The sequence below is a fragment of the Pleurodeles waltl genome, chromosome 10 (genome assembly GCF_031143425.1).
Source record: "Pleurodeles waltl isolate 20211129_DDA chromosome 10, aPleWal1.hap1.20221129, whole genome shotgun sequence".
Classification (NCBI taxonomy): domain Eukaryota; kingdom Metazoa; phylum Chordata; class Amphibia; order Caudata; family Salamandridae; genus Pleurodeles; species Pleurodeles waltl.
Window position 1 is genome coordinate 929190994 of NC_090449.1, and position 24960 is coordinate 929215953.

The window sequence follows — 24960 nt, forward strand, 5'->3', positions numbered from 1 at the left end:
AACCAGTAAGCTCTCTTGACCTGCCCTTTGGAGATTAGAATTTGAATTGGTCCAGTGACCCTCAAAGCCAATGTCAATCAGTGCTGACCTCACATACTTGGCCCATTAGATACCTTCCCCTTGCAGGTGCAACACCTCTGCCAGACCATGTTGGTAGGAGCTTAATTCCGGAGGTGCCCAAATCCTCATCCAAAACAAAAGTGGCCTTAACTTTACTATATCAGAGACATGTTTAAGCCCCAGGTCCATCTGTAAGGGGAGCAATGGTTTGCTAATTGGTAATCCAACTAATTGCTGCATAAAGCGGTTCTCTGCTGCAGTCAGAGATGGCACCTCCCTGTGCCCCCATAGCTCAACTCGATACAGAGGAGCTCCCAGCAACTGGTGGTTGTAAACCGGCAGGACTGGGGAGACAGGACGGTATTGTGAAGTACTAAGGGGGTCATTCTGACCATGGCGGTAATTACCGCCATGGCGGAGGTCGGCGGTAGCACCGCCAACAGGCTGGCGGTGCACCGCTGGGCATTCTGACCGCGGCGGTTCAGCCGCGGCCAGAAACGGAAAGTCGGCGGTGTACCGCCGACTTTCCGCTGCCCGTCTGAATCCTCCATGGCGGCGGAGCGCGCTCCGCCGCCATGGGGATTCTGACACCCCCTACCGCCATCCTGTTCATGGCGGCTCTCCCGCCATGAACAGGATGGCGGTAGTGGGTGCCGCGGGGCCCCTGGGGGCCCCTGCCGTGCCCATGCCAATGGCATGGGCACAGCAGGGGCCCCTGTAAGAGGGCCCCAAAAAGTATTTCAGTGTCTGCCCAGCAGACACTGAAATACGCGACGGGTGCAACTGCACCCGTCGCACCTTCCCACTCCGCCGGCTCAATTCTGAGCCGGCATCCTAGTGGGAAGGTTGATTTGCCCTGTGCTGGCGGGCGGTCTTTTGGCGGCTGCCCGCCAGCAAAGGGCAAATGTCAAAATCACCGCCGCGGTCTTTCGACCGCGGTGCGGTGTTCTGACAGCGGTACCTTGGCGGACGGCCTCTGCCGTCCGCCAAGGTCAGAATGACCCCCTAAGTGTCTTCAACAGGCCCGATGGTTTGAACTAACTTGAGGCCACACCTTGCAAATGGGCCTGCCATTTAAGATGTTCAGTCAAGATTATACCCAAATATTCAAAGGTGTGGACTTGCTCGAGGGGGCATCCTCTCAATATTGGTTTGGACGATTAGAGTGAATAGGATTGAGAACCATTAATTTTTTCTCAGCAGGGTTAATATCTAGGCCTTTCACTCATCAAACCTGACAAGACTTTTGTGCAGGCCCATGAGAGTTTTGGAAAGGAGCAATTTATCATCTGCAAACATCAGGGCATGGTGTCTCAAGGCACTGTTGCAGGCATGTTGCTCACTTGAAAAACCATGTCTTGAGAGCCTTCCTAAACTGCTTCAGCGAGGTGGCCTGTCTGAGATTGAGTGGGAGGGTGTTCCATGTCCGGGCTGTGAGATAAGAAAATAATCTGCCTCATCTGTGCTCTTCCTGATCCTCGGGATAACGGCCAGGGCGAGTTGGGGGGATAAGAGCTGCCTGGTGGGGGTGTAGAAGGTCTGGCGGTGGTTGAGGTAGGCCGGTCCTATGTTGTTCAGTGCCTTGTAGGTGTGTGTCAGTAGCTTGTAGGTGATGCGTTTGTCAACCGGGAGCCAGTGCAGGTCTCTGATGTGGGCAGAGATGTGGCTGTGGTGGGGAATGTCCATGATGAGTCTGGCTGCTGCACTCTGGATTTTCCGTAGTCTTGTTTGGAGCTTCTTTGTGATGCTGGCGTAGAGTGTGTTGCCGTAATCTAGTTTGCTGCTGATGAGTGAACACCCTTGTCTCGGTGGGGATCCACTTGAAAATCTTCTGAAGTAGGCGCAGGGTATGAAAGCAAGATGATGAGATGGCATTGACTTGACAGGTCATGGAGAGCAAGAAGTCCAGGATGATGTCCAGGTTGCATGCGTGGCAGAGGCGGTAGGGGCGTTTCCTAGGGCGGTTGAACACCAGACGTCATCCCAGGTGGAGAGGGTGGAGCCTATTACGATGAGCTCTGTCTTGACCCAGTTGAGTTTGAGGCAGCTGGTTTCCGTCCAGGCGGCTACTGCTCTCATTCTGTTGTGGAAATTTCTCTTGGCTGCTGATGGGTCGTCAGTCAAGGAGGGGATCAGTTGGTTAACGTCGGTGTAGGTTACAATGTTTAGGCTGTGCTATCTGACGATTTTAGCGAGCGGGCCATGTAGATGTTGAAGATGGTCAGGTTTAATGAGGATCTCTGGGGAACTCCGCAGCATGTTTCTTTGTCTGCCGAGGTGAACAGCAGGAATCTGAGACTCTGGGTTCTTCTGGTAAGGAAGAATCAAATCCATTCCAGTGCTTTGCTGCGGATTCCGGTTTTGTGGAGTCTGGTGCAGGGGGTGGAGTGTGAGACTGTGTCGAACGTGGCGGAGAGATCGGGGAGTATGGCGCAGATGTCGTTGATGGCTGCGAGGAGGGCTATTTCAATGCTGTGGTTGCTCCTGAATCCGGACTGGGAGGGATCTAGGACCTGGTTTGCTTCAAGGAACTCCGTGAGTTGCATGTTGATGGTCTTGGGTGTGCAGAGCTTTGGGTGTTGTACCGACGGTGGTGCGGGAACCAGGGTCCATAGCGCTGGATGTGGTCCAGGCGTGGAGGGGGCTCAGAAGGGCTTGCCTTTGGTGTGCCTTCAGTATACCAGCACACAGCCTCGCATTGGCCACCATTAAGAAGGGAAGGGAAAAGAGAGGGGCTGGTCAGCTGCGAGGTCAGAGGGCGGGAAAGCGCTTTGCATTGAGGAGGTGGGGCAGCGGGGCGGGAGCACGGGGAACGGCGCAGCACGAGAATGCAACAGAGAGAGGAGAAAAACAGGCAAGCAGACAAAAAGAGTGAAAAAAAGAGGAAAAAGCAGAAAAGACAGAGAACAGACAGAAGCAGATGGCCACTGGGCCACCAGGGATGAGGCACAGGTGGGTGCCTGTGGATAGAGACAAGCCTCGATCTCGGAGCCAGCGGGCTCTTGAGTAAATCGGATGCAGAGGCAGCCGCAGGTGGAGCTGGGCAGGAAGGAGCGAGCAGATGCTGATTAGGAGGTCTGTGGAGTGGAGATTTAGATCCGGAAGAGCCAGCTCCCCCTTTCTTCAGCCTTCTTCTCCAGGAAAGACTGACTTCACTGCTACCCCAAATAAAACGTATTATTTTCCTTTGTATTTTAACAATATCTTTTAAACCTAACCCAAGTGATATACAACTAAAGAGATCCATCAGTTTGGGAAGAATTGACATGTTAATCAGATTAACCCAGCTGTAGATTGTCAATGGCATATTTCTCCACCTAGTGGAGCCGATCTGTCTTCTTTGCCACCCTTCCTAAATTATGATCTGGGATTGCCCCAATAAATGAACTATAGCGATACCCAGATATTTAATCTTAGTCCCCTCTCTTTCCCAATTGTCAATATTCCAGCACATAATCTCCAAGTTAGCTATATTCACGGAGTATCCTGACAGCTTTCCAAACTCTTCCCCTAACTCTCTTACCCTGGGGATGGTCTGAACAGGGTCAGATGTATATATTATAAGATCGTCAGCATAGAGTGCAATCTTAATCTTTAGTTGTTGTGTAGTGAAGAGGGTTACATGGGGGTCAGTTCTAAGTAGTTAAGTGAGTGGTTCAATATAGATATCAAACCACAGGGGGGAGAGGGGCACCCCTGCTTTGTGACATCCCAAAACTCTGTTAAAAAGAATTTGAGCTGGCAAATTTGCACACAGTCTCTGTAGAGTTAAAATAAAACATGGGCTTAAACCTAGCACTACCAAAACCTCCCACAGGTATACCCAGCAGACTGTCTCGAAGGCCTTTGCAGCATCTATTGTGGCGACTGCCAGCGGGACCAAATGAGCAGTAGCCAGATCAGTACAGCCACTTAACTGCTGAGTAAGCCCCTGAATTTGATGCTTCGAAACAAAGCCCTTCTGGTCGGTGTCAATTAGCTGGGTGGCTAACTTGGCCAACCTGCCGGCCAGGATGCTGGAAAAACCTTGTAATCTGTGTTTAAGAGGGAGATTGGCCAAAATGAGTCCACTTTCTTAGGATCTTTAGCAGCTTTCAATAACAGCACTAACATGACTTCCCTCCATGACTGCAGGATCTGGACATTCTTCAGATAGATAAAATTAAACAATTTCCCCCATATTGGTACTACCACCTCCCTTAGTATCCTATACAGTTCTGAGGGTATGGCATCTGGCCCTGTCACCTTCAAAGTCTTGGCATGGCTCAAGTGCTCCCATATTTCTGCTTCGGTAATCTGTTCTTCGAGGGATTCCCTTCCCATCTCAGTAAGCCCTAGGAGGTACCTGTCTCCCAGCCACTCCCTTAGATTTTCCACATCCGGGTTGACCTCCTTATATAGTACAGAGAACATAGCAACCAGATGTTCCTGCATCTCCCTTGCCTTTTTAGTGGTGTCCCCATGTCAATTGATAATTATTTTTTTTAAACTTTTTATTTTTCAGTTTTATGAAACAATACAATACGAAAAGCAGCAGGCAGTTAGTTGCGTGTTGAAGGAACAGAGCTCAGTTATCTCTATACAGCATACATTTCTAATGTTTTTGATGACTTTATATCCAACATTGTACAACCCAATTCATACCCCAGAGGCCCTCCCTACCCAACCTATACCGCAATGCAGAGAGGGTTTTTCCCTCTAGTATTTCAATCCTCACTTATGTCAGTACTAGTATCATCCGTGGAGATGATGTTAGAATAGGGGTTCAGGAGTATGTTACACAGGTCTCTCCATTCTGATATATCTTCAGTCAGTTTGTTGTCTCGTCTGTTGAGTTTCATGTGGGTTTCCTCCACGGGAGATCATTCCGATATATCTGCATTATTGCAGGTGACCGTTGACTTATCCAGGTAATAGCGACCCTATACCTTGTCAACACCAGCATTAGGGGTATAAATTTATAACGCATCTTTCTATCTTAGTCTTTTGATGTTGCCTAAAAGGCAGCACTCGAGAAAGAATCATAGGTAGGTGTCTGGTGCATGTTACGTCATCAACAATCTGTTTCCAGAAGTCCTGAACCTGAGGGCAGTGCCATGCTAAGTGCAAAAAATCAGTGCCGCTAATTCCACAGCGGAGGCACTGATCCATGCGATTTGGGGTTATGCGCCTCATCGGAGTGTAATAAGTTCAGTACCCATATTCCCAGTTCTCTGTGAAATGGGACTTGATTTAGCACCAATTGTACAAATCGCTGCCAAATATGGGCAATTTGTTGAACTATATATGTCAGGTCCCGTGAGATCCCTGCGCCCTCCATCAATAATTCTGGTATTCGTTCAGCTGCAACCCTCCTTGACAGTAGTCATTTTTCCCATTTCTTACCCGGGCTTAGCCATTTTGCTGCATGTTGAAGGTGTGCAGCGTAGTAGTGAAGGTCAAGATGTGGGACCTCCAGTCCCCCATCTTCAGATCTTTTAGTCAATGTGGTTAGGGCCACTCTGTTGCATTGGCCAGCCCATAAGAGTGAAATAAGAATGGTGTCCAGTTGCTTAAGTATTTAGGGTCAAAGAGGGCAAAAGGAATTTTGTAATACATACAGGCACCTCAGAAGCAACATAATCTTGGCTATTGCCATCCTACCTATCAAGGAGAGGGGACCGTGTGTTACAAAAGACCACTGACGATCTCAAGGCCTCTAAGACCCTGTGCACATTAGGCGGTAGTCGTTTGGTGTGTGCCACATCTGTCCCCAAATACCTAAAGCATGCCAGTTCCCAGCACAGGCCCAAGTCTGGTAGTTTCTCCACTCTTTTACCTATCAGAGAGGCTAGAGGGAATATTAAGGATTCATTTCGGTTTATTCGGAGACCTGATATATTGCCAAAGTCATCAAGCAGTTGGAAAATTCATGGCAATGCGGTCCTCGGTGAGGAAAGATAAAATAATGCATCATTGACATATAGCGAGATGACATGTCATGCTTCACCTATTTGTATACCCCAGTCCCGCATTTCGTTGCATACCCATATAGCCAGTGGCTCTATTGCAAGAACAAACGTGAGGGGACAGCGGGCATCCTTGCTGTGTTCCCCTGCCTAGTGTCCTCGCCTCTGAGCAGCTGTGTCCCACTTGTACTGCCGGGTAAATAAGATTGACCAAGCCGCAGAATCGAGGGCCAAAGCCTATAGCACAGGAATTAGGTACCCACAATCTATGGTTTCAAATGCCCTTTCCATGCCGATCAGTATGAGTGCTAATTCTTCGTTATGGCGAGTAGTTTCATGTAGCACATATGTTAAACACCTTAGGCTCATAGTGGTACTTCTCTACGGGATGGAACCACATTGGTCTTCATGGACCAGTGGTGACATGTAAGGTGAAAGTCGATTAGCTAAAGATGTACTGAACTGCTTGATGTCTGTATTTATAATTGTAAGGGGCCGGTATTCTGTAGGGTCGCTGGGTTTTCCCTTCCGGTTGAAGGAGCGTACATATCTCACCTTTCCACGTAGTCTTCGGTAGGATACCTGTTTTTGAGGTCTCTAGGAAGACTTTGTGGAGTCCGTGTTATTGTAGCAGAAAATGTTTGGTGAAATTAATGTGGGAAGATGCTGGGTGTTCTCGCTTGTGGAAGCATTTGTAATGCTGTTCTAAGCGCTTATAGTCCGAACGGTTCTCCTAGTGTCTCTGTAGCGGTTGGTGCTAGTTTGGGGATGTCCAATCTCTCTAAGAAGAAAGAATAAGTGGATACATTTATGTTTGGATTGGCTGTGTATACTTGTTGCAGGTGTGTTCGGAAAACGTCTATGATGTCAGTCCTGCAAGTGGCTCTAGAACTACAGGAGTGGTCAGGTATGTCATGATGCAGGGGGGAGACGATGGGGGGGGGGCAGGGGGAACGCTTCCTACGTATAATCCAAACCAAGAGGCATCCAGATTTGTCATTTTGTGATGCAGCCGCCGCCTGTGTTATTTCAGAGTGTATTTATCAAGGCAGTTACAGATGTCTGTAATGCGCTCACATACGGTGTGCTCTGTCTTAAGTGAGGCTACACTAGTTGGATTTATCGTTTGGGCATTTGCGAGCAGCTGCTCTTCCCTTTTTAGTTCGGCCTGTAGTTGCCTACAGACCCTGCAGGTTAGTCCCATATAGCTAATTCTTAGCACTGCTTTGAAAGCTCCCCATTCCGTAAGCCTACTCCCAGTGGAGACCCAGTTAGTCTCAAAGTAACCCGCACATCTGAGGAACTCGTAGTGAACAGTGTCTAGCACATGCATTTAAAATGGCTTCCCTGGTCACTTACTATGTCTGAGAATCAACAAAGACATAGCAGGGGTGTATCTGGTCATGCAGATATGCCCTAACATGTAATATAAATAAATGCACCCTGCCTTAGGCCTGCTAGAGGGTTGACTTACATATATTGCATGCAGTGCTTAAGGGACATGGCACACAGGCTGTGTGCCATGTCGTGTTTTAACTGTTGTCTGCACCAAGACACGCAGCCAGCAATGTCAGCTGGTCAGGTGTTCGGTGAGGGGTCCCTTAGTGTGGCACAATTCGTGCTGTGGCCCTTAGGGACCCTCCTTAGTACCCCAGGCCATAGGTATCAGGGGTACTATTTACTAGAGACTTTCAGTGGGTGCTAAAGGTTTTACCATTTGGGAAAAACAACTGTGCAGTTTTGGGCGAAAGAGATCTGGCACTGGGGTCCTGGTTAGCAGTACCCCAGTCCTCTCAGGTGAAAAGAAACCAGGCAAAAATTGTGGGTGGTGTCTGTGTCAAAAGAGCGACTTTCCTACAGTGGCCTTTTCTTGTATTCAATAAGCTGACCCCACAACCTTGCTTTAATTACCATATATTCAGAGATCATTGCAACTCTATGATACTATGAGCAGCCGCATAGCTAATTTAGATGAATGTTGCATCACCTAACTCAAACAGAATCAGCAGTCAAGGAACATATTTGCTAAAACCAAAAATAAATCAGAGGGCATAAGTTTAAGCAATATCAATGCATTTAAAAGATATACTTTGTTTATTTAGTGTTTGCTGTCTTTAAAAGAGGACAGGCATACACACCTACTGCAGAAGTACTCATGGCTACCATATATATTAAAAATTCATAAAAACGAAATGCTTAAAAGGAAGCTAAAATAAAAAAGTACAGCTTTAGCTTAGTACAATCAACGTTTCTTACCTTCATCAAAAGAGAGCATATCTGCAATTGCTTCTTTATCAGATTCTAAGTTTGACAAATAGTCAAAGGCCAATGTAACTGTGTGCTGGGCCACCTTAATCAATATAGCTGTAAATAGTTGTATCCTTAATAGTTTATACGACTAACATAATCCGTACAATCCCATTGGCTTAGAAAGTTGACAGCTGCACTTTGACAGGATTTTAATCTAGCTTTGACAGTGTTGGTAGCTTTCCCTCCCCTTCCCTAACCCCCATCTGAAATACAAAGACGTTCCAGCTCAAATTATGATACAGCACATTCAACAAAGTTTACCAAGCCCAAAGTCTTTGACATTGTAGGAAAAGACAAGACTTTCTTTTTAATTGAAACATTTGCCGGTTATAAATATTTGCTATGTCATGGGATTCAGTTACCTATGTGGTACTGAAAGGTCTGCCCCAAAAGGAATGCCTTTTCATCAAAATTTAAGCCGCACCTTGGTCCTTAAGATCTTAAATTTCGATCTTATCTTAAGGGCAACATTTGTTTCTCACTCCACTGGGTTCGGATTGAAAAACTTTGCTAGACAGTATTTGCAGTCCTCCATTACCACTTGAAGCCTGTTACCTATGGGCTGCATTATTTTTAAGGCTATTTAAATGTCTCCATTAAATTACTTTGGAGAGTTTTAGCCCTGTTGGTGCTTAGGGCCATTTCAAAATGTCAACTTTTGACACCCCTTTCCTCTTAAAGACCTTCCTCTCGCTCTTGTCATCTATTTTTGTCTTATTTCATTTTGAGTTTATTTTTTTATGTATGTAAGTGCTCGGTTTGGACTTTAAGTGCTTTTACATCTTAACTGTCTTAATGTTGTGCTACTACACATATCACTTACGTGTTTTTGAAGACTGCCTTGCTTCACTGGCATGAATTTGAAACACCAACCAAGAAACCCTTGAGCATGCTTCTTCAGCCATGTAAACTGGACAGTTGTGCATCTCCTGTCATGCATATTTCTCAGGGCTCTTCTTAAATTTGTAGTGTTTGCGAAAATATTGTACTAAGAAGTGTATTAAGCAACAGTGATTGACAGCCTTTTATGAGTACCTTCCTAAGGTTTGTGTGTGAAAAAAACAAAGTAATTAACCAACCTCCACTTGAAAGTCGATATTTCCACATAGAAAAACTGTTGGAATTGAGGAAATTGGGGGACTGTGTGGTTAGCTATTCTTACTCTGTGATCAGCATTTCCAACATGTGCACCACAAACCTTGAATTGGACGATTGTATTTCAAAGATGACAAAGATGGTCTTAAAGAAAAATGTGGATCATTTAAAAAATGGCATATATATATATATCAACTGTTTTGTTACTCGTTTTTTTTTACTTTTTACTGTTTAGATATTACTGAATGCCGAGATGGTGAAAGCCTGTCCAGATATAGCTCAGTGTGTATATAACTTCCTTGAGAACAAAGCATATAACAAAGGAAAAGGGGATTTTGCCCGGAAGGTAAAAATAAGCATATATTGAAAATTGCAAGTGTCCTTTCGTACATGAGGTTTTGATTGTTACCTAGACCTTAATAATGATTAATATGCTAGACATTTTAAGTTCAGAAGGTAAAAGTGTTTCAAAAGTGAATGGAATTCCTGAAAAGCAGAGATGCATAGTGGTCACTCACTTGCTAGTGAGCTCCTTTTTTATCTGACATGTTTGCATTTCAGATTACAAATATAATCCAGCTTCTGTCAGGCAGAGCGATGACCTGAAGCTGTGTTCACAGTTTTTAGTTTGCAGAGTCTGGCAAATACTCATTAATATTCTTTATTGACAATGTGCGTTCATCTTACCACAATATTTTGAATTACTTTATTTTTGTAAGGCAGTGTATGTGCATCAAAGAATGAACTATATTCATGAAAGGTGTGTTCTGCCATCAAATTTGGGCATGCCCAAATTGCTGAAAGGATTGACAGCAGATCTGCTACAAATGTTGCTGCATTGGGATAGCTGGACATTTCCTTCCATTCAAACATAAGCAAATGCAAATACAAGACCAAGTTAAAGATTCCTTAACACAATTAAACTCCTACTGAATTGTTGCAGGTATTGAAGAGGGGGCTACATCCTGCTTCTTGCATGCATGATATTGGGCCCTTCTCTGATTGTATTTGGCACAGCCAGAATGAATGAAAGCACCATATCTGTTAGGCATGATCAACTCTTTGAATCTTTCCATCTACTCCCTAGTTTTCTTGTCACTGATTCTATTTATCTCAGTAGGATTTCCTGTCATTGTGATTGGAGGTAAAGATTATCTATTTTCATGAGTGTTAACATTTCACCACCCTTTGACACCACCTTCTGAAATGCTGTTATGATGGTCACCATGATTCACCTGCTGGCTCTAAATTCTTTACTCTCACTTCTTTGATACTTTCTCCTTGATTGCTTTCACTTTTCTGAAAGGTAAATTAAGAACCATTTCTCGCTTTGATCATTAGGTAGTAGTATGGAGAGGAGATCACATTCCAGTGCCTGCAGTGTATGTTCAATGGAACATATTAGTTGCGTTTTGGGACAGGTTGTAAGACACTTGAGTATATCACAGAAGCACTTTAAATGTGATTCTATGTTGAACAAAAGGCACTGCCTATCGTGAAAGACCATGTTAAGTCATGGTTGTTTTTAATTAAGCATAGTTCAGAACAAAGTGTTGTAATTTGACGGGCCTGCTAGCAGTGGATTCATTTTGATTGAAAATTGGCATATAAATAGACGGAGTGAGCAAGCTAACAGATCACGGCATATAGTATAGTATTGGTGACCTGATTATGGAGTTCGGAGACCTATAAAACAAATATCTGTACCCGGAACATGATAGCAGCAGTGTTTTGCCATCAGCTGCAGCTCACAGAGCACACAAGTATACATTCCTCAGTCAAACACATTTGCAGGGTTTTAACCTTTATCTGAAGAAAGCACCTTCACTCTTGGAGAGGGAAAGAGATTGGACAGGTCAAACCTTGATTCTGGTATTTAATTACTAAAGATGTTCCTCTTAGTTCTTGGAACATGGTCAGCAGCCTGCATCTGTGTGTTTTCTAAGAGGCAATCCTATAGCTGTCCGTATCAGGAAAAATTGCATGCTGGTAAATCTGTGTCATCACTTTAGGAGTGACACTTGTCTGTAGAATATTAATCAATCTTATTTTGTGAACCTTGTGACAGTAAAACTTATACATATTTTTTTAATAAGGATCATTTCCTTGATTCAGATTAGCAAGACTTCTACATTGACAGCTATTCATGTAGTTGAAAGACATTTATGCGTGAATGTTTGAAGGTAGTGCTCTGGCCCAGCTTACCAGAGCAGTCCTTAAGATTGTCTGCTCTGTTATGAAGCTTCTTACCCTCACACACTGATGCTGTTCTTGCCATATGTCAAAAGGAAGAATATCCACCTTCCCCTCCTCCCCCTGTTCAACTAACCAATACAGCAGCACTTCCTGCCAAGCACTTTAGCACATTAAAAGTAGCTTCTCCCAACATGCCTGATGTCATCCAGCTATGAAACACCCCAAGATGATGTAGGGACAGGTAATGAGGTCACTATGCACACACACTTTCAGCCAGCCTTTGTAGTGGAAGGCGCTCTTTGAATAGTGCCCCCCCTGATGAGTATGGCCTCCAAACTAAGGAAGAAATACATCTTTTTCCTATAGCCATAGAAAAAATGTCATTTATTTAAAATACGTTGTGGGATGTGAATGTTGCAGCATACCCACCAACCACTGCAGTCATTGCCCATTGGGGTGGAGATGTGGCCACTCTGGAGAAAGCCAGGAGTGATTACCTCTTGAGCAGAGACAGGAGCAAACCACAGTGGTTGGGCCATTTATTGCTAAATCCAGTGCACATGATCTACGCTACCTGGCAAAGGTTATGGAAAAGATTATAAAAACCCAGCCACCCATCTCATTGACAACCACCTCCTCAAAAACACTCATTTTGGATTCAGGCTCAACCAGAGTACAGAAACTGCCCTCATCCTCGCCATGCACAGCAAATGGCTGATCATGGGCAGAGGTGATAATATGGCTATCATCCTACTGGATTTTCGCATCTTTTGACAGAGTCTCCCACCCCACCCCATCCTTATCCAAGACTGCACAAAGCCAGCATCCTAGGTCTTGCACTTTGCTGGATTTGCTCCTTCTGACAGGCCGCTCCCAGCCGGTCAGCCTGGCCTTCACCTCAAATGCTGTCAACCTCATCTGCAGAGTTCCACAAGGATCCTCACTCAGCCCCACTTTGTTCAATGCCTTAATGACCCCACTGGCAAGCATTATTCACACCAACAGAATCAACATCATATCTTAGGCGAACTACACCCAGCTTATAGTCTCACTCTCTGTGAAGACGTCAGACACCTTTATAAAATTCTCCACGAGACGCCAGGTGGATGAAAATCAACTGCCTCAAGCTCATCACAGGCAAGACGGAAGTAGTAATCTTTGGCAAAGACACCTCGCTCTGGGACTCCAGCAGATGACTCACTGAACTCTGACCCATTCCCCTCTTAGCAACCCTTGCAGAAAACCTCAGAATAGTAAATGAAAACCAACTCAGTGTCCGGCCAAGTGAACACAGTCTCTGTCTCCACCTTTCACACACTCAAGATGCTCAAAATTGCACCCCACTAACACTCGCAAAACTATTACCCAAGCCTTCATCACCCATAAGCTGGACTGTGGCAGCACACTGATGCTTGAATCAAGGCTCAACTGACCAGAAGTCTACAGACAATAAAAAGCTTAGCAGTTAGATTCACTCTTAACGCCTTACCCCGACTCACATGACCCTGCATCTCAATGAGCTTTAGTGGCTCTCTGCCCACAAACAAGCACTCCTTAACTCTATACGCACACATACAAAATCTTGCACAGCATTGTCCCCACATACCTTAACAGCAACATAAACTTCACAAACCTGCAAGACCCCTCTGCTCAGCTTGATTTCTACTTGCACGCACTCCCCGCATATACAAAACCAGATCCGTAGGTGGTGGTGCCTCCTTCCTTGCTCCTAAAGCCTGGAGCGACATGCCCCTGCACACCAGAACCTCCTCCATCAGTTCTTAAATTCTGCAAGAAACTGAAGACCTGGCTCGACCCTGGCTCAACCCATACAGTTCCCATACTGCTGCTTCATCTCCAGGATACCCTTCAGTGTGAGTTGTGCGCTAGACCAATACACATAACTTAACACAAGCCACCTTATAATCCCTCATTATGTTTAGTTTGTAGTGTCCATCTTAGAACTATGCAGTTCATAAGGAGTTATGCCATATTGCACCATCCCTGTTGCTACTAGCTCACACAGCAGGTTAAAATACTGCTGTTTTTGCAGCAGTGACTGTGCCTTCATCTGTTGCTTGTTATGATACAACAGTCGGTACGGGGGGAGATAGATGGCAGCAGAGCTGATTTCTTTTGGGCTAATTGGCAATAGCAATGCACCTCTTTTACAGTTCATGTAGGATTGTGGAAACTTAATTGAAAAGTTTTGAGCTTAATTGTCTAAATTATTCCTGATGATTCAAATCTGTTTCAAGACCTGATCCGATTCCTGTTTGCTAATGACTGTATATCAGGATGGAGTAGTCCATTGTAAATGGGTATCAAAAGTTTCAACATCAGAAATGCTACAGAGGTTCATGATCTGTTTGTATGCAGAGGGCATAGATCTCCTCAATATGTTATGCTCTGGGTGTTGCTATTTTTCATTGTATTTTATTGTATTGAAAAAGAATAGTTTATTACAGTTTTCTCAATGGTATACAATCACAGTACTGTAATTTAGCCTTGTAACATCGCCATCATGCCTGTGGGGAGAGTGGTATATGATGGTTTTAGCATTAAGGCTCCACAGCAGTAATATGCAAGTTAGTGAGTACCATCCCCACCGTAACCCGCCCTGCTCTCTCCAATCCTTGGGGTGTACAAAGCAGTGACATGCAGCACATATTTATGCAATATGCGAAAGAGAATACCAGAAAAAGAAACATGAAACTAAGAGTTCAAGCAATTGGTTCTAGGTGGACTAGCATCCCGAATATCTATTACGTGTGGGTTCCAGGAGACAAGGACTGAGGGAGCTTCCCTGTATTGGTGTGCAGTTATGTAAACTACGGCTCACTCAAGACATCTTCATCAGCAAGACCAAGGTGCACCTCACCACAACTTCAGGCTGCCGACTCAAACGGCACTCACATTCCAAAGCTTCTCCCACACCTACAAGCCTACTTCTAGGCAGCTACCCCATCCTCGTTCCTGGACCCCAAGCTGGCCTGGATGGTGACCAGCTCCTACCCCCGGGGTTTACAAATGGTTCCAGCACTTCCACCCAGAGGGGTGCTATTGACCTTTTCCGCATCCCCAAGCCTCCTCCCTGTGAAGCGCATGGTCCTCTGCTCGAGCCCATTCCGTAACAAGGGCTGCCCACCTAGACGGCACCAGGCCAGTCGCCAATTTCACATCGTGGAAATCTGTTTCCTAGCCGATATAAGCGCTAAATATAGAAAACAACTTCTCCTCTTAATTGGGCTTTGGTTGTGGGAAGGTGCATGACACAGTGTGGCCAAGCGTCTCATTCAATTTATGCGCCACCAATGACCAAAACTCCTGTGTGTGAGCGCATGACCAGGTCATGTGACAGAAATCCGCCAGCGCACAACAGGGACAGTGTCTGATGTACCCCTGCACCCACCCTCCCATATATCGCAGTGAGCTTGTTCGGGGTGAGGTAGGTGTGATGGATGTAATTACATTGGATGAATTTAATATGACTACTCCGAGAGACCCTCTGTTGGTAAGCCAGTATCCTTGCCCAGTCATGGTCTGAAATATCCCTTCCCAATACTCCCTGCCTCTTCAGTTTGAGCCCAACTAATAGCTTTTGTACCATCCCATTGAGGGCATCCTAAAACCATCACACTTGGTGCCTGTTTGTTCCCAGGGACAGTGATATATGGAAGTCGTTATGGGCCTCATTACGAGTTTGGCGGAGGGGATTACTCTGTCCCAAAAGTGACGGATATCCTGCCCACTATATTACAAGTTCTATTATATCCCTTTTGGGACAGAGTAATCTCCTCTTCCAGACTCGTAATGAGGCCCTATATGTCTAGCTCTCCCCCCCCCCCCCCGAATCCAGGGGGCAATGAATGTCTGAGCTAACGGTCTTGGGGTAATCCATGCACATCAATAAGGATGTCTAAGGGCAGTAATGTGGAGGTCTCATAACCTTCACCTCCGTCACCAGACCCACCTCCAGCCAAATCATCAGGTGTGCTGATGAGAGAAAATGTGGAAGGATCACCATGTGGGAGCCCTGCGAGCGGGAGAGCTCAGTGTGTACAACGGACACTCCAGCATTCATCAGATGCAACACCTCCAGCAGCAGTGCCATGCCCAGAAGCAAGCCATCCCTCCCCACTCCCAGGCATCCCCTGTAGAAAGCTGGCCTGGTGTGTGGTGAACACCTATGTTGTTGGCACTTTATACCAGGTCCAGGCAACCCTTAGTGAAGGTAGACAGTGTCTAGGAAGCCAGGGCTCTCTGGCTGCAGCTGTGGATGAGCAGCCAAGGCTTATCTGGGAGGAGTGTAAAGCAATACCACAGCAGTCACACAGCAACTTATCACACCTGAAAGGAACCGCACAGTGTTGCAAAAACAAAGGCACTTTATTATAGTAACACTGAACTAGATTACATATAAGCAGTCCCCTAACTGGAGGCAAGTACACACTGTGTATATATACAAAGTAATAGTTAGGAATTAGCATAAGAAACAACAAGCATTGGCAAGAAATTGTAGAAAATAGTTAGGGCCCTAGGTGAGGACCAAGCCATATACTAAAATAGTGGAATGTAAAGTAGTTAGAGTAGAGCTGGGAGAACACCGGACCCCAAGAGGTGAGTACCTAAGTGACACCCAGTGTCCAGGAAAGTAGAGGTAAGTAGCTGGTCTTCCCAAGAGCTAACAAGAGGACTTAAAAAAGGAACTTTGCAAGAACAGGACCAGACCAGAGAACTCCCAAAGGTGGATTCTAGAGGAAGAGGACTTGCAAAAGAAGGGGACACTGTCTAGTCCACGATGGAGTGTCCAGAGGGGGCAGGAGCCACTAGCCACCCTTCTATGGATGAAGATCCGGGTCAACAAGGGAAGATGAAGATCAGCTGTGAAGTCCAGGAGCTGCTGAGAAGTCCTTGGGGTCGTGAAGGTGATGGCCTACGTTGGTCGTCGGGTCGCAGTCGGTCAGTTGTCAGGATGACCACCAATAAGCCTTGGCAAACGAAAGTTGGAGCAAAAGAAAAGTTGCACGGCTGCAAGGCCCAGGGGGCTCGATCCTTGGAGAGGATTTGGGGCTGAGCCTCCGCAGTCGGGAGAGTCAGTAGAAACAGGTGTGGCCCCCACAGGCAACCCACTGGCAGCAGGTTCAGTAAGTTGCAGTGATGCCCAGTCAGCACACCTGGAGCGGAGTCCCACGTCGCTGGAGCTGCAAAAGAGAGACTGTCTGAAGTTCTGGGGGCCAGGGCTACTTAGAGACTGAAGGTCCTTTAGAGCAGCAGCCAACAAGCCTTGGTTGCTGCAAGAGTCAGGGGTACTGTCCTGAAAGGAGAGGCAAGGGCTCACCACCTCCCAACATGGAGAGAGGGCAGAGAGGACCAGAGGGACCACTCTTGACCAAACCTGTGTTGCAGGATCCACACAGTTCTAGAGAAGAGCAGATCCACGCAGCTGGACATTGTTGCCTTAGGTGCAGATACAGGGGAGTGACTCCTTCACTCCAAGGGAGATTCCTTCTTCCTTCTTGATGTAGCTGAAGTCTTGCCGACCCCAGAAGCTGCACAGCCATGGAAAGGTTGCAGTTGCTGGAAGGAGCCAGGGAAACAATGTTGCAAGGTGAGGTCGTCTCGCGAGTTGCAGTCTTGTCAGTTCCTGAATTGTCCATTTGCGATTCCGGTGGCCAGGAGCAGAAGAAGTTGATGCAGAAGAGTCCCAGTGGAGTCTTGCATGCTGAATCTGGGGACCCACCCACAAGTGAGTCCCTAAATAGCCCTAACGGAAGTCCCTAAATAGACCTAAATAGCACAGCGACCACCGATCAGAGGAGGTCACTTACGTCACCTGCCTGATCTGGCCACTCAGATGCTCTTAGGGGTCTCTGCACATCTTGGTGTCAAGATGGCAGAATCGAGTGGTCACCTGGAGGAGCTCTGGGCAAAATCCCTGGGGTGGTGATGGACAGGGGAGTGTTCCTCCCCTTTCCTTTGTCCAGTTTTGCACCAGAGCAGGGACTGGGGGTCCCTGGACTTGAGCAAACCAGTTTATGCAAGGAGGGCACCAAATGTGCCCTTCAAAGCAAACCGGTGGCCTGGGGATGCTACCCCTCCCCAGCCCTGTAACACCTATTTCCAAGGGAGAGGGTGTTGCCTTCCTCTCCCACAGGAAATCCTTTGTTCTGCCATCCCCTGCCTGAGCTGGTCAAGCAGCAGGAGGGCAGAAACTTGTCTGAGGGGCTGCAGCAGCGCAGGCTGCCAGCAAACCCTGAAAGACTGGTAGGAGCAATACTGGGCTGGGGGTCCTCTAAGGAGCCTCCAGTGTGCATGGAACTATGCCACCAATACTAGCATTAATATTGGAGTATGATTCCTACATGTTTGATACCAAACATGCCAGTTTCGGAGTTACTATTATGTAGCTGGCCACAGGTGTGACCTGTGGCCAGTACACAGGTAAAACGGCTTCACCGCACTTACGAAGTGCACTGCATTGGAACTGGAGCTTGTAGGGGCACCTCTCATCATGTAGGGGTGCCCTCACACACAGAAACCTGCACTCTGGCCTCTGGGCTAGGAGGGCCTACCATACGAGTGGCTTACAGTGACCTCGTGCAGTGACTAGTAGTGAAAGGGTGCATGCACCTTTTCACACAAGCTGCAATGGCAGGCCTGCAGACATAGTTTGCATGGGCTCCCACGGGTGGCATAATACATGCTGCAGCCCATGGGGGACCCCCTGGTGTACCAATGCCCTGGGTACCTATGTACCATATACTAGGGACTTACCAGTATGATAATTGTGGGGTGTAAAAGGTACCAAAGCAACCAAATTTGGAGGCGAGAGTACAATCACTGAGGTCCTTGTTAGCAGGATCCCAGTGAGGACAGTTCAAACACACTGATAAACAGGCAAAGAACGGGGGTAACCATGCAAAAAAGAGTGACTTTTCTACACCCTCCCCAAAAGCACAGTCAACAGCGCTTCCTGAGTGGGTGCAGCCCCAAGGAGTCTCAGTTCGGCCACGTTCGCACCGTCCAACCATCGTGTAATTCCCTGCAGCTGCGCAGCCAGAAAATATAGCTCATAATCCTGCACCCCCAACCCCACTTCAAGAATGGGCAGCCAAAGTGCGTCTAAGGACACCCTGTGCTACCCACCATCCCATATAAGCTCTCGAAACAACAAGTCCAGCTGTCAAAACCACACGACAGGCACCCTGGTGAGGAAGTGAAATAATAAAGCAACTGGGCAACATGATCATCTTGACTAAAGCAATCCTTGACATGATAGGGAGCCTCAATGGTCATCGAAAGACCACACAGCTCTGCAAGGAGTGTAACCCAACCCCTTGATTGCCCTCCCGCAAATCCTTCAGCTTATGATAAATTTGTATCCTTAAGTAGCGGAAGGTGGAGGGGCCACAGCAACCCCCCTGTTCCACAGTCCACGGCCTACTCAAACCTAACCGCATGGGAAAGACATCTCTTTGCCAGGTTCACCTTAAGTCAAGAAACCTTCTCAAAATCATGCCGTAACCACAACATGAAGGGGACATCCGATTCCATGTCGGACACAAGAACAAATATTCAATATATAACGATATCAAGTGTTCAACACCAGCCACCTTAATGCTCCTCCCCTGGTCCGTGTTGTGCAGAACTCTGCCAACGGCTGAATGGCAAGTGAAAACAAGAGTAGGGACAGCGGGCACCCCTGACTAGTACCCCAGTGCACGTCGTAGGAGCTGGACACAATCTGGCCCATCTGGACCCTGGCAATGGGATTGATAAACTGCAAGCGCACCCCTGCAGTCCCCAGCCTCCTCTTGGCCATAACTGCTTCCAGGTAAGCCCACCTAACAATGTCAGATGCCTTTTCCAGGTCAACAGACACCAGTCCAGTGTGGTTTCCACCTTCCTGCTGAGGAGCAAGTAACATTGAATAAACGTGGGGCTGGTTAAGAGAGGTATTGCACTGTGGAGTGAAACTACACTAGCCGGGGTGCGCTGACGCTTGCATATGGGGGACAGGCACTTGACATTCATTTTCCTTAAGATCTTAAAATCCATATTTAGCTTGGACAGCGGTTGCTAGGTTGTGGTAGGTGTCCCCTTGGTGTTGGTCTTAGGGAAGGGGATAACTAACTCATCCCTGGTGGTAGTTGGGAGTTATAGTTTCTCCAGCACCTTAGCGTATACATCAACAAGCTTTGGGGCCAGTAACCCGGAAAAAGAGGAATACAATTCTGCCAGTAAGTTGTAAGGACCTGGCGTTTTCCCCTATGCTGTATCTCTAATGTCACATTTAATGTCTTGGGGTGTAATGGGGTCCCCCAGCACTTTCCCAATATCCGGGGCAAGACTCTGCAATGTCAAGGAAAACAGGAAGGCATACATGGTCTCACCAGGCCCCGCAGGCTGCCCCCTGTGTAACACAGAATAGTATTTCCTGGTCATCGTTAATATCTACCTGAGAGTACTCTTGCTGCCCATCCTGAATGACGAAACAAATAATTGGTGCCCCTCTGGTCTCAGATCACACCAGGTAAACCAGCAGTTTGCCTGCCTTATCCTCACTATCATGTGCCCAGCAACATATTCTTTATAAGTATGGCACTGAAACCTTTCCAGTATGACATTGTATTGTTCCTTGGCCCCCGCCACCTACACCCCACACTCTGGGTCGATGCCTGCACAGTTGTCCAGGTCCTATATTGGCCCCTCCAATGAGACCAATTCTCAGTGAGGTACCATTGGACCCTTGCAATATCCTCTGGTGACCACTTTAAAGGCCTCCTACTCAGTGAGGCAGTCAGAGGCCGTGCTTGAGGTACATTCAGAATAGTCTGAGACGACCACCTGGAGGCCCTCCCGATAAGCTTAATTGTACAGGGCACTGGGGCACAAGCGCCACATGGGGATCACCAACTGAGACGCCTCCAGCTGCATTCCCACCAACAGCAGGTTGTGATCAGAGATAGTGCTGCCATGGTGCTCCGTGTGGTGGATAAACTTGTACAGGGGTGCAGAACCCAAAAATGTATCTAATATGACGTGGAGGGCGGATAGACCAGAAAAAAACACACTCACTTGTTTATCGTCCAGCCTCCCTTCCAGCAAAACATATCTGCCATCCTTGTCAATCTTTTCCTGTGTGGCCTCAGAAGGGACACCGCCCTAATCCAAATCATGGCACCCCGGGCAAAGACATAATAACCTGTGGTGCGCACCTGCCCCATCCAGCACCTCTGGAGACACTGTTCCTCAACAGTAGTAAGATGTGTCTCTTGTAAGAGGGTGATGTGCACAGCCCTGGGTTCCAGAAACGTATGCACCTTGTGTGACATGGCTGCCAACCCCATGCCTCTGATGCTCCAAGTCAACAGTTTAAACTCCGTGTAGGTTGCAGCCATAGCAATGAAATATAGCCAGTGTCTGAGCCCCCCCCCTCCCCCCCAGCCCTGCGGCCTCCCACCCTGTGTGTGTGTGTTGCATCTCAGTGAGCGGATGTACCAGCTCTAGAACCTGAACAACAACATATAAATTTGCCTCCGCTCTCCAACCACAGAACAGCTTAGCAATGTCTAGCTGCCCAAACCTAGGCATGATGAACAACATGTATATCGTGTAACCGTTACCCACTGGTAAGTGGGTAGGGGTGTGTGTGTGTGGGGCGTGCTGAACCTCATAGGTAGTGTCTGTAGCTATCCACTCCAGACCAGCAATTCCACACCTGGCCAAGCGTGTCCCCACATTTGACAAAGGTAGGGTGAGTAGTGTGTAGCCAAGCCCACAGACACCAACAGGCTGCAGCCACAAAGTCCACAAGCAGACATGTTACGTCCATGGCCCTGCATGTAAACAACAGAGATCTGATAGAGATTTCTAGCTGCAGATGACTTAACTTTGAATTCTCTTCAGGCGTCGCACTGGATGTGAAAGACTTTTTGGGATCAGTACTCCTCCATGCCAGTAGGTGGTGTTGATGGGCTCCACGTCTGTTGCCGCCGTCGTCCTCGCTGGAAATGATGTTGCAGGACCTCTATAGGCACCCCCCCCAGGTGTGTGGACATCAGTTCCTTTCTTTCCACGCCAGACAGCGCTGATTCGAGAGAAGAGCTGCCCATCAGTCATTTTTTGACTGGATTTTTTACGTTTTTGTCAACCATTTTTTGATGTTTGTCTCCTGGAGTGTCGAGGATGTTGTCATGCACAACTGGTTTTAAGCCCTGCAGAGCCTATCACTGGCCGATGTCTGTGGTGGATCCGCACCTCATCTATCTGTGGCGTTTGAAATGCGACCACTACCTGTGGTCGTGCCCTGATTGCTAGGCCATCTATCCAGAGACTTTGAGGGAGCGGGCCCTAAATTTGATGGTGGGCTGGCATAGGAGTTCAAGCAGGTCGAGGTCACGGTCGAGGGGAAGGGAGCAGTCGCCGAGCCCAAAGTCATCTTCGTCCCATTCCAAGTTCTCGGGATGATGGGGAAGACGAGGTACAAGAAAAAGAGCAAGAAATTGAAGTGGTCTTTGACTTCTCCTCGTCCATCGGCTGACATAACATCTTGACCTTCCCCGATGCTGGTCCCGATTCAGACCCTCCCTGCACGGCTGATGCCCATCAGCAATGCCATCCCCATTGTCATTCCTGACTCTAACACGGACGCCAGTGATGGATGGAGCCTTTCCTCCTAGATCGAAGCCTGAAACCTATTCCATTGGGCTATACCTGGGGGAATAGACAGAGAGGGGGACTCTTTAGAATAACAGCCCTGTGAGGAAAAAATTGACTGGTGTGAGAATTTGGGTGAAGCCAGTGGACTGGACTCCTCTCCAGGTACTGGTATGCTTTCTCTCCCTACCGTGGCTGTGGAGGAGGCAGCTTTATAACCAATGGTGTTCAGGAGAACACCTGATGGCCTAGAACATCAGCTACTCTCTGTGGCAGTTAAGACTAATCTCTTGATAGAGGTGCTGCAACTGGGAGTTTCCACATCTGAACCCCTACTCCAGTTCAACAATGCCCTTACAGATACCTTTATGGATACCTGGTCCAAATCCATCACACGGCCACCTCTGTATAGGACGATGGCCCCTGCCATCACTCTGCACCTGGGGACCCAACCTTCCTCACACAACACCCCCTGCCCTGATAGATTGGTGGTCCAAGCCTCAACTTCCCACTGTGCTTTCCCTACCGCACCCCCAGATGGAGAATCCAAGAAGCTGGGCTCATTTGGTAACAATATGTTTTCTTCCCCCAGCCTTGCATTGCAGTCCATGAACACCGCATGCCTTTTAGGCCATTATTCCTGCTCACTGTGGGACATGGTTGCTCAAGTGCTGCCACAGGTTCCGGAGGAGGCCCAGCCGTACTCTCTCAGGCTGTTGCCAGTGGGAGAGATGCAGCAAAGTTCACAATTTGTTGCAGACTTGACATGACCAGCTCGCTAGGCAGAGCGGTTTTCACAACATGGCCCTGAGACGCCATGCCTGGCTGAGAATGTCTGGCTTGTTAGGGGATGGCCAAGCTTTCCATATGGACTTGCCCGTCGATGGCACCTGTCTCTCCGGAGACAAGGCCGATTCGGCGCTCAAGCACCTCAAAGACACTCAGGCTAACACCAGGTCCTTGGGCCTCATGGTGGCCCCCGTCCACCCAATCTGCCTTTTGCTCCTTTTGTGTCTATAGAACGGGCTTCCAGCCATGTCAATTCACAACCAGCCCCAGCCGCTGTGTGGACGAGGTCGCAGCATCCACTGACCTCGTGGGTCAGATGGCCAGCTGTCTGGTCAGTCCACTTCTGCCCCTCCCCCACCTGCAACAGTCTCTAAACCCTCCTAGTCTGTCCCTTTACCTCAATGAGCACAGTGTTTGTAATAGGATTTGCCATCACCTGCCCCACTGGCAACCCAGAACATCGGACAGGTGGGTTTTGCAGCTTGTCCGAAAGAGCTACTTCCCCCCTTCGGGATTACCCCTCTCTCCATGCCACCACCTCACAACCAGATGATGGGAGGATCATCTGTCCCTTCTCCATGAGGAAGTCGTGGCTCACTTGGCCGAGGGAGCCATAAGAGGGTTCTGGTGCCGGAGGTAGGCTGTGGTTATTATTGCTGTTATTTTCTGGTTCCCAAAAAGGACAAATGTCTATGCCCTATTTTATGATCTACAAGACCTCAGTTTCTTCCTCAAGAGGTTCTGCACCTCTGGTCGTGCCTGGAACAGCAGGACATATCCCTTGTGGTTTGAAACCTGGTGGGCTCTCTAAAAACCAGAGCAGACAAACTCAGCTGAAGATGCCTAGCAGATCACGAATGGCATATCCACCTATCTTCACCCAAACCTTTCCACTCTCTGCCTTCTTGCATGGGGATTGAGCGATGGCAGTTGACAGATTTTGACCATCCTACTATAAGTGTGTGACATCATCTTGGCAGCCAGGCATCCCTCCCCCAAAATGGTATACGCCTGCCATTGGAAGACATGTTTTTGGCACGGGGTACTGACTAGTCTGTTGATCCCCTTTCTGAGGTTCTACTGTTGATTCTTTCCCTTGCCCAGCAGGGCTCTGAATTCTTAAGGGTTATTTATTAGCCATTTATGCTTTCCTGCTGTTGCTTGATCAGCCCTCTTTGTTTATGTCCCCTGATGTGCATAGGTTCCCCAAGGGTCTTACTCATCTCTTCCCTCCTTCCTAATTCGTTATGTCCCAGTGGAACATTAATGTGCTTCTACACTTTTTGATGTGTGCTCCATTCAAACCTGTGAACAATTGTCCCCTCAGGCTTCCCACACTGAAAACAGCCTTTCTTTCGGCAAATACATCTGCCCTTCGAGTGAGTGAGCTGCAGGCCTTTTCATCTAAACTGCCTTATCTCTCTATAAATCATGACAAACTGGTGATTTGCACAAGGGCCTCTTCTTCTGCCAGAAGTCGTCAAACCTTTTCCTGTAGGCCAATCAATCACCCTACCTACTTTTTATGCTCCCCCACATCCTTCCAAGGAAGAGGAGAGACTCCTGGACCCAAAAAGAGCATTGGCGTTCTCTCTTGATCTTACCTTTGAGTTCCGAGAGGATGACAAACTCTTCGTGGGTATGTAGGTGCGAACAAAGGTTGGGGGTTCAGAAGTGAACTATGAAGTGAACTATCTCCTATTGGGTTGTATTGGGCATCAAATCCTGCTGTGCAAAGTCCAAAAAGCAATCTCCTGAAGGCTTGCAAGGACAGCACCACGCAGAGTTCCAGACAACTGGCAGGCAGCAATGTGGGCCTCTCTGCACATGTTTACTATACATTACTTCCTGGATAGTCAGGTTGGTAGGGATGGACACTTTGCTTGTTCAGTCCTGCAGG

At 47.6% G+C, this 24960-nt stretch overlaps 1 protein-coding gene across 6 annotated transcripts in view; it reads left to right on the forward strand.

Annotated features, from left to right (window-relative positions):
• Positions 1-24960, forward strand: part of SNX13 (sorting nexin 13) — a 587891-nt gene that overhangs the window by 437037 nt on the left and 125894 nt on the right. For all 6 annotated transcript variants that reach the window (XM_069211703.1, XM_069211707.1, XM_069211702.1 and 3 more), the window contains exon 22: positions 9649-9759. In XM_069211703.1, coding sequence (XP_069067804.1) covers positions 9649-9759 — 111 coding nt within the window. The remainder of the gene's footprint in view (positions 1-9648; positions 9760-24960) is intronic.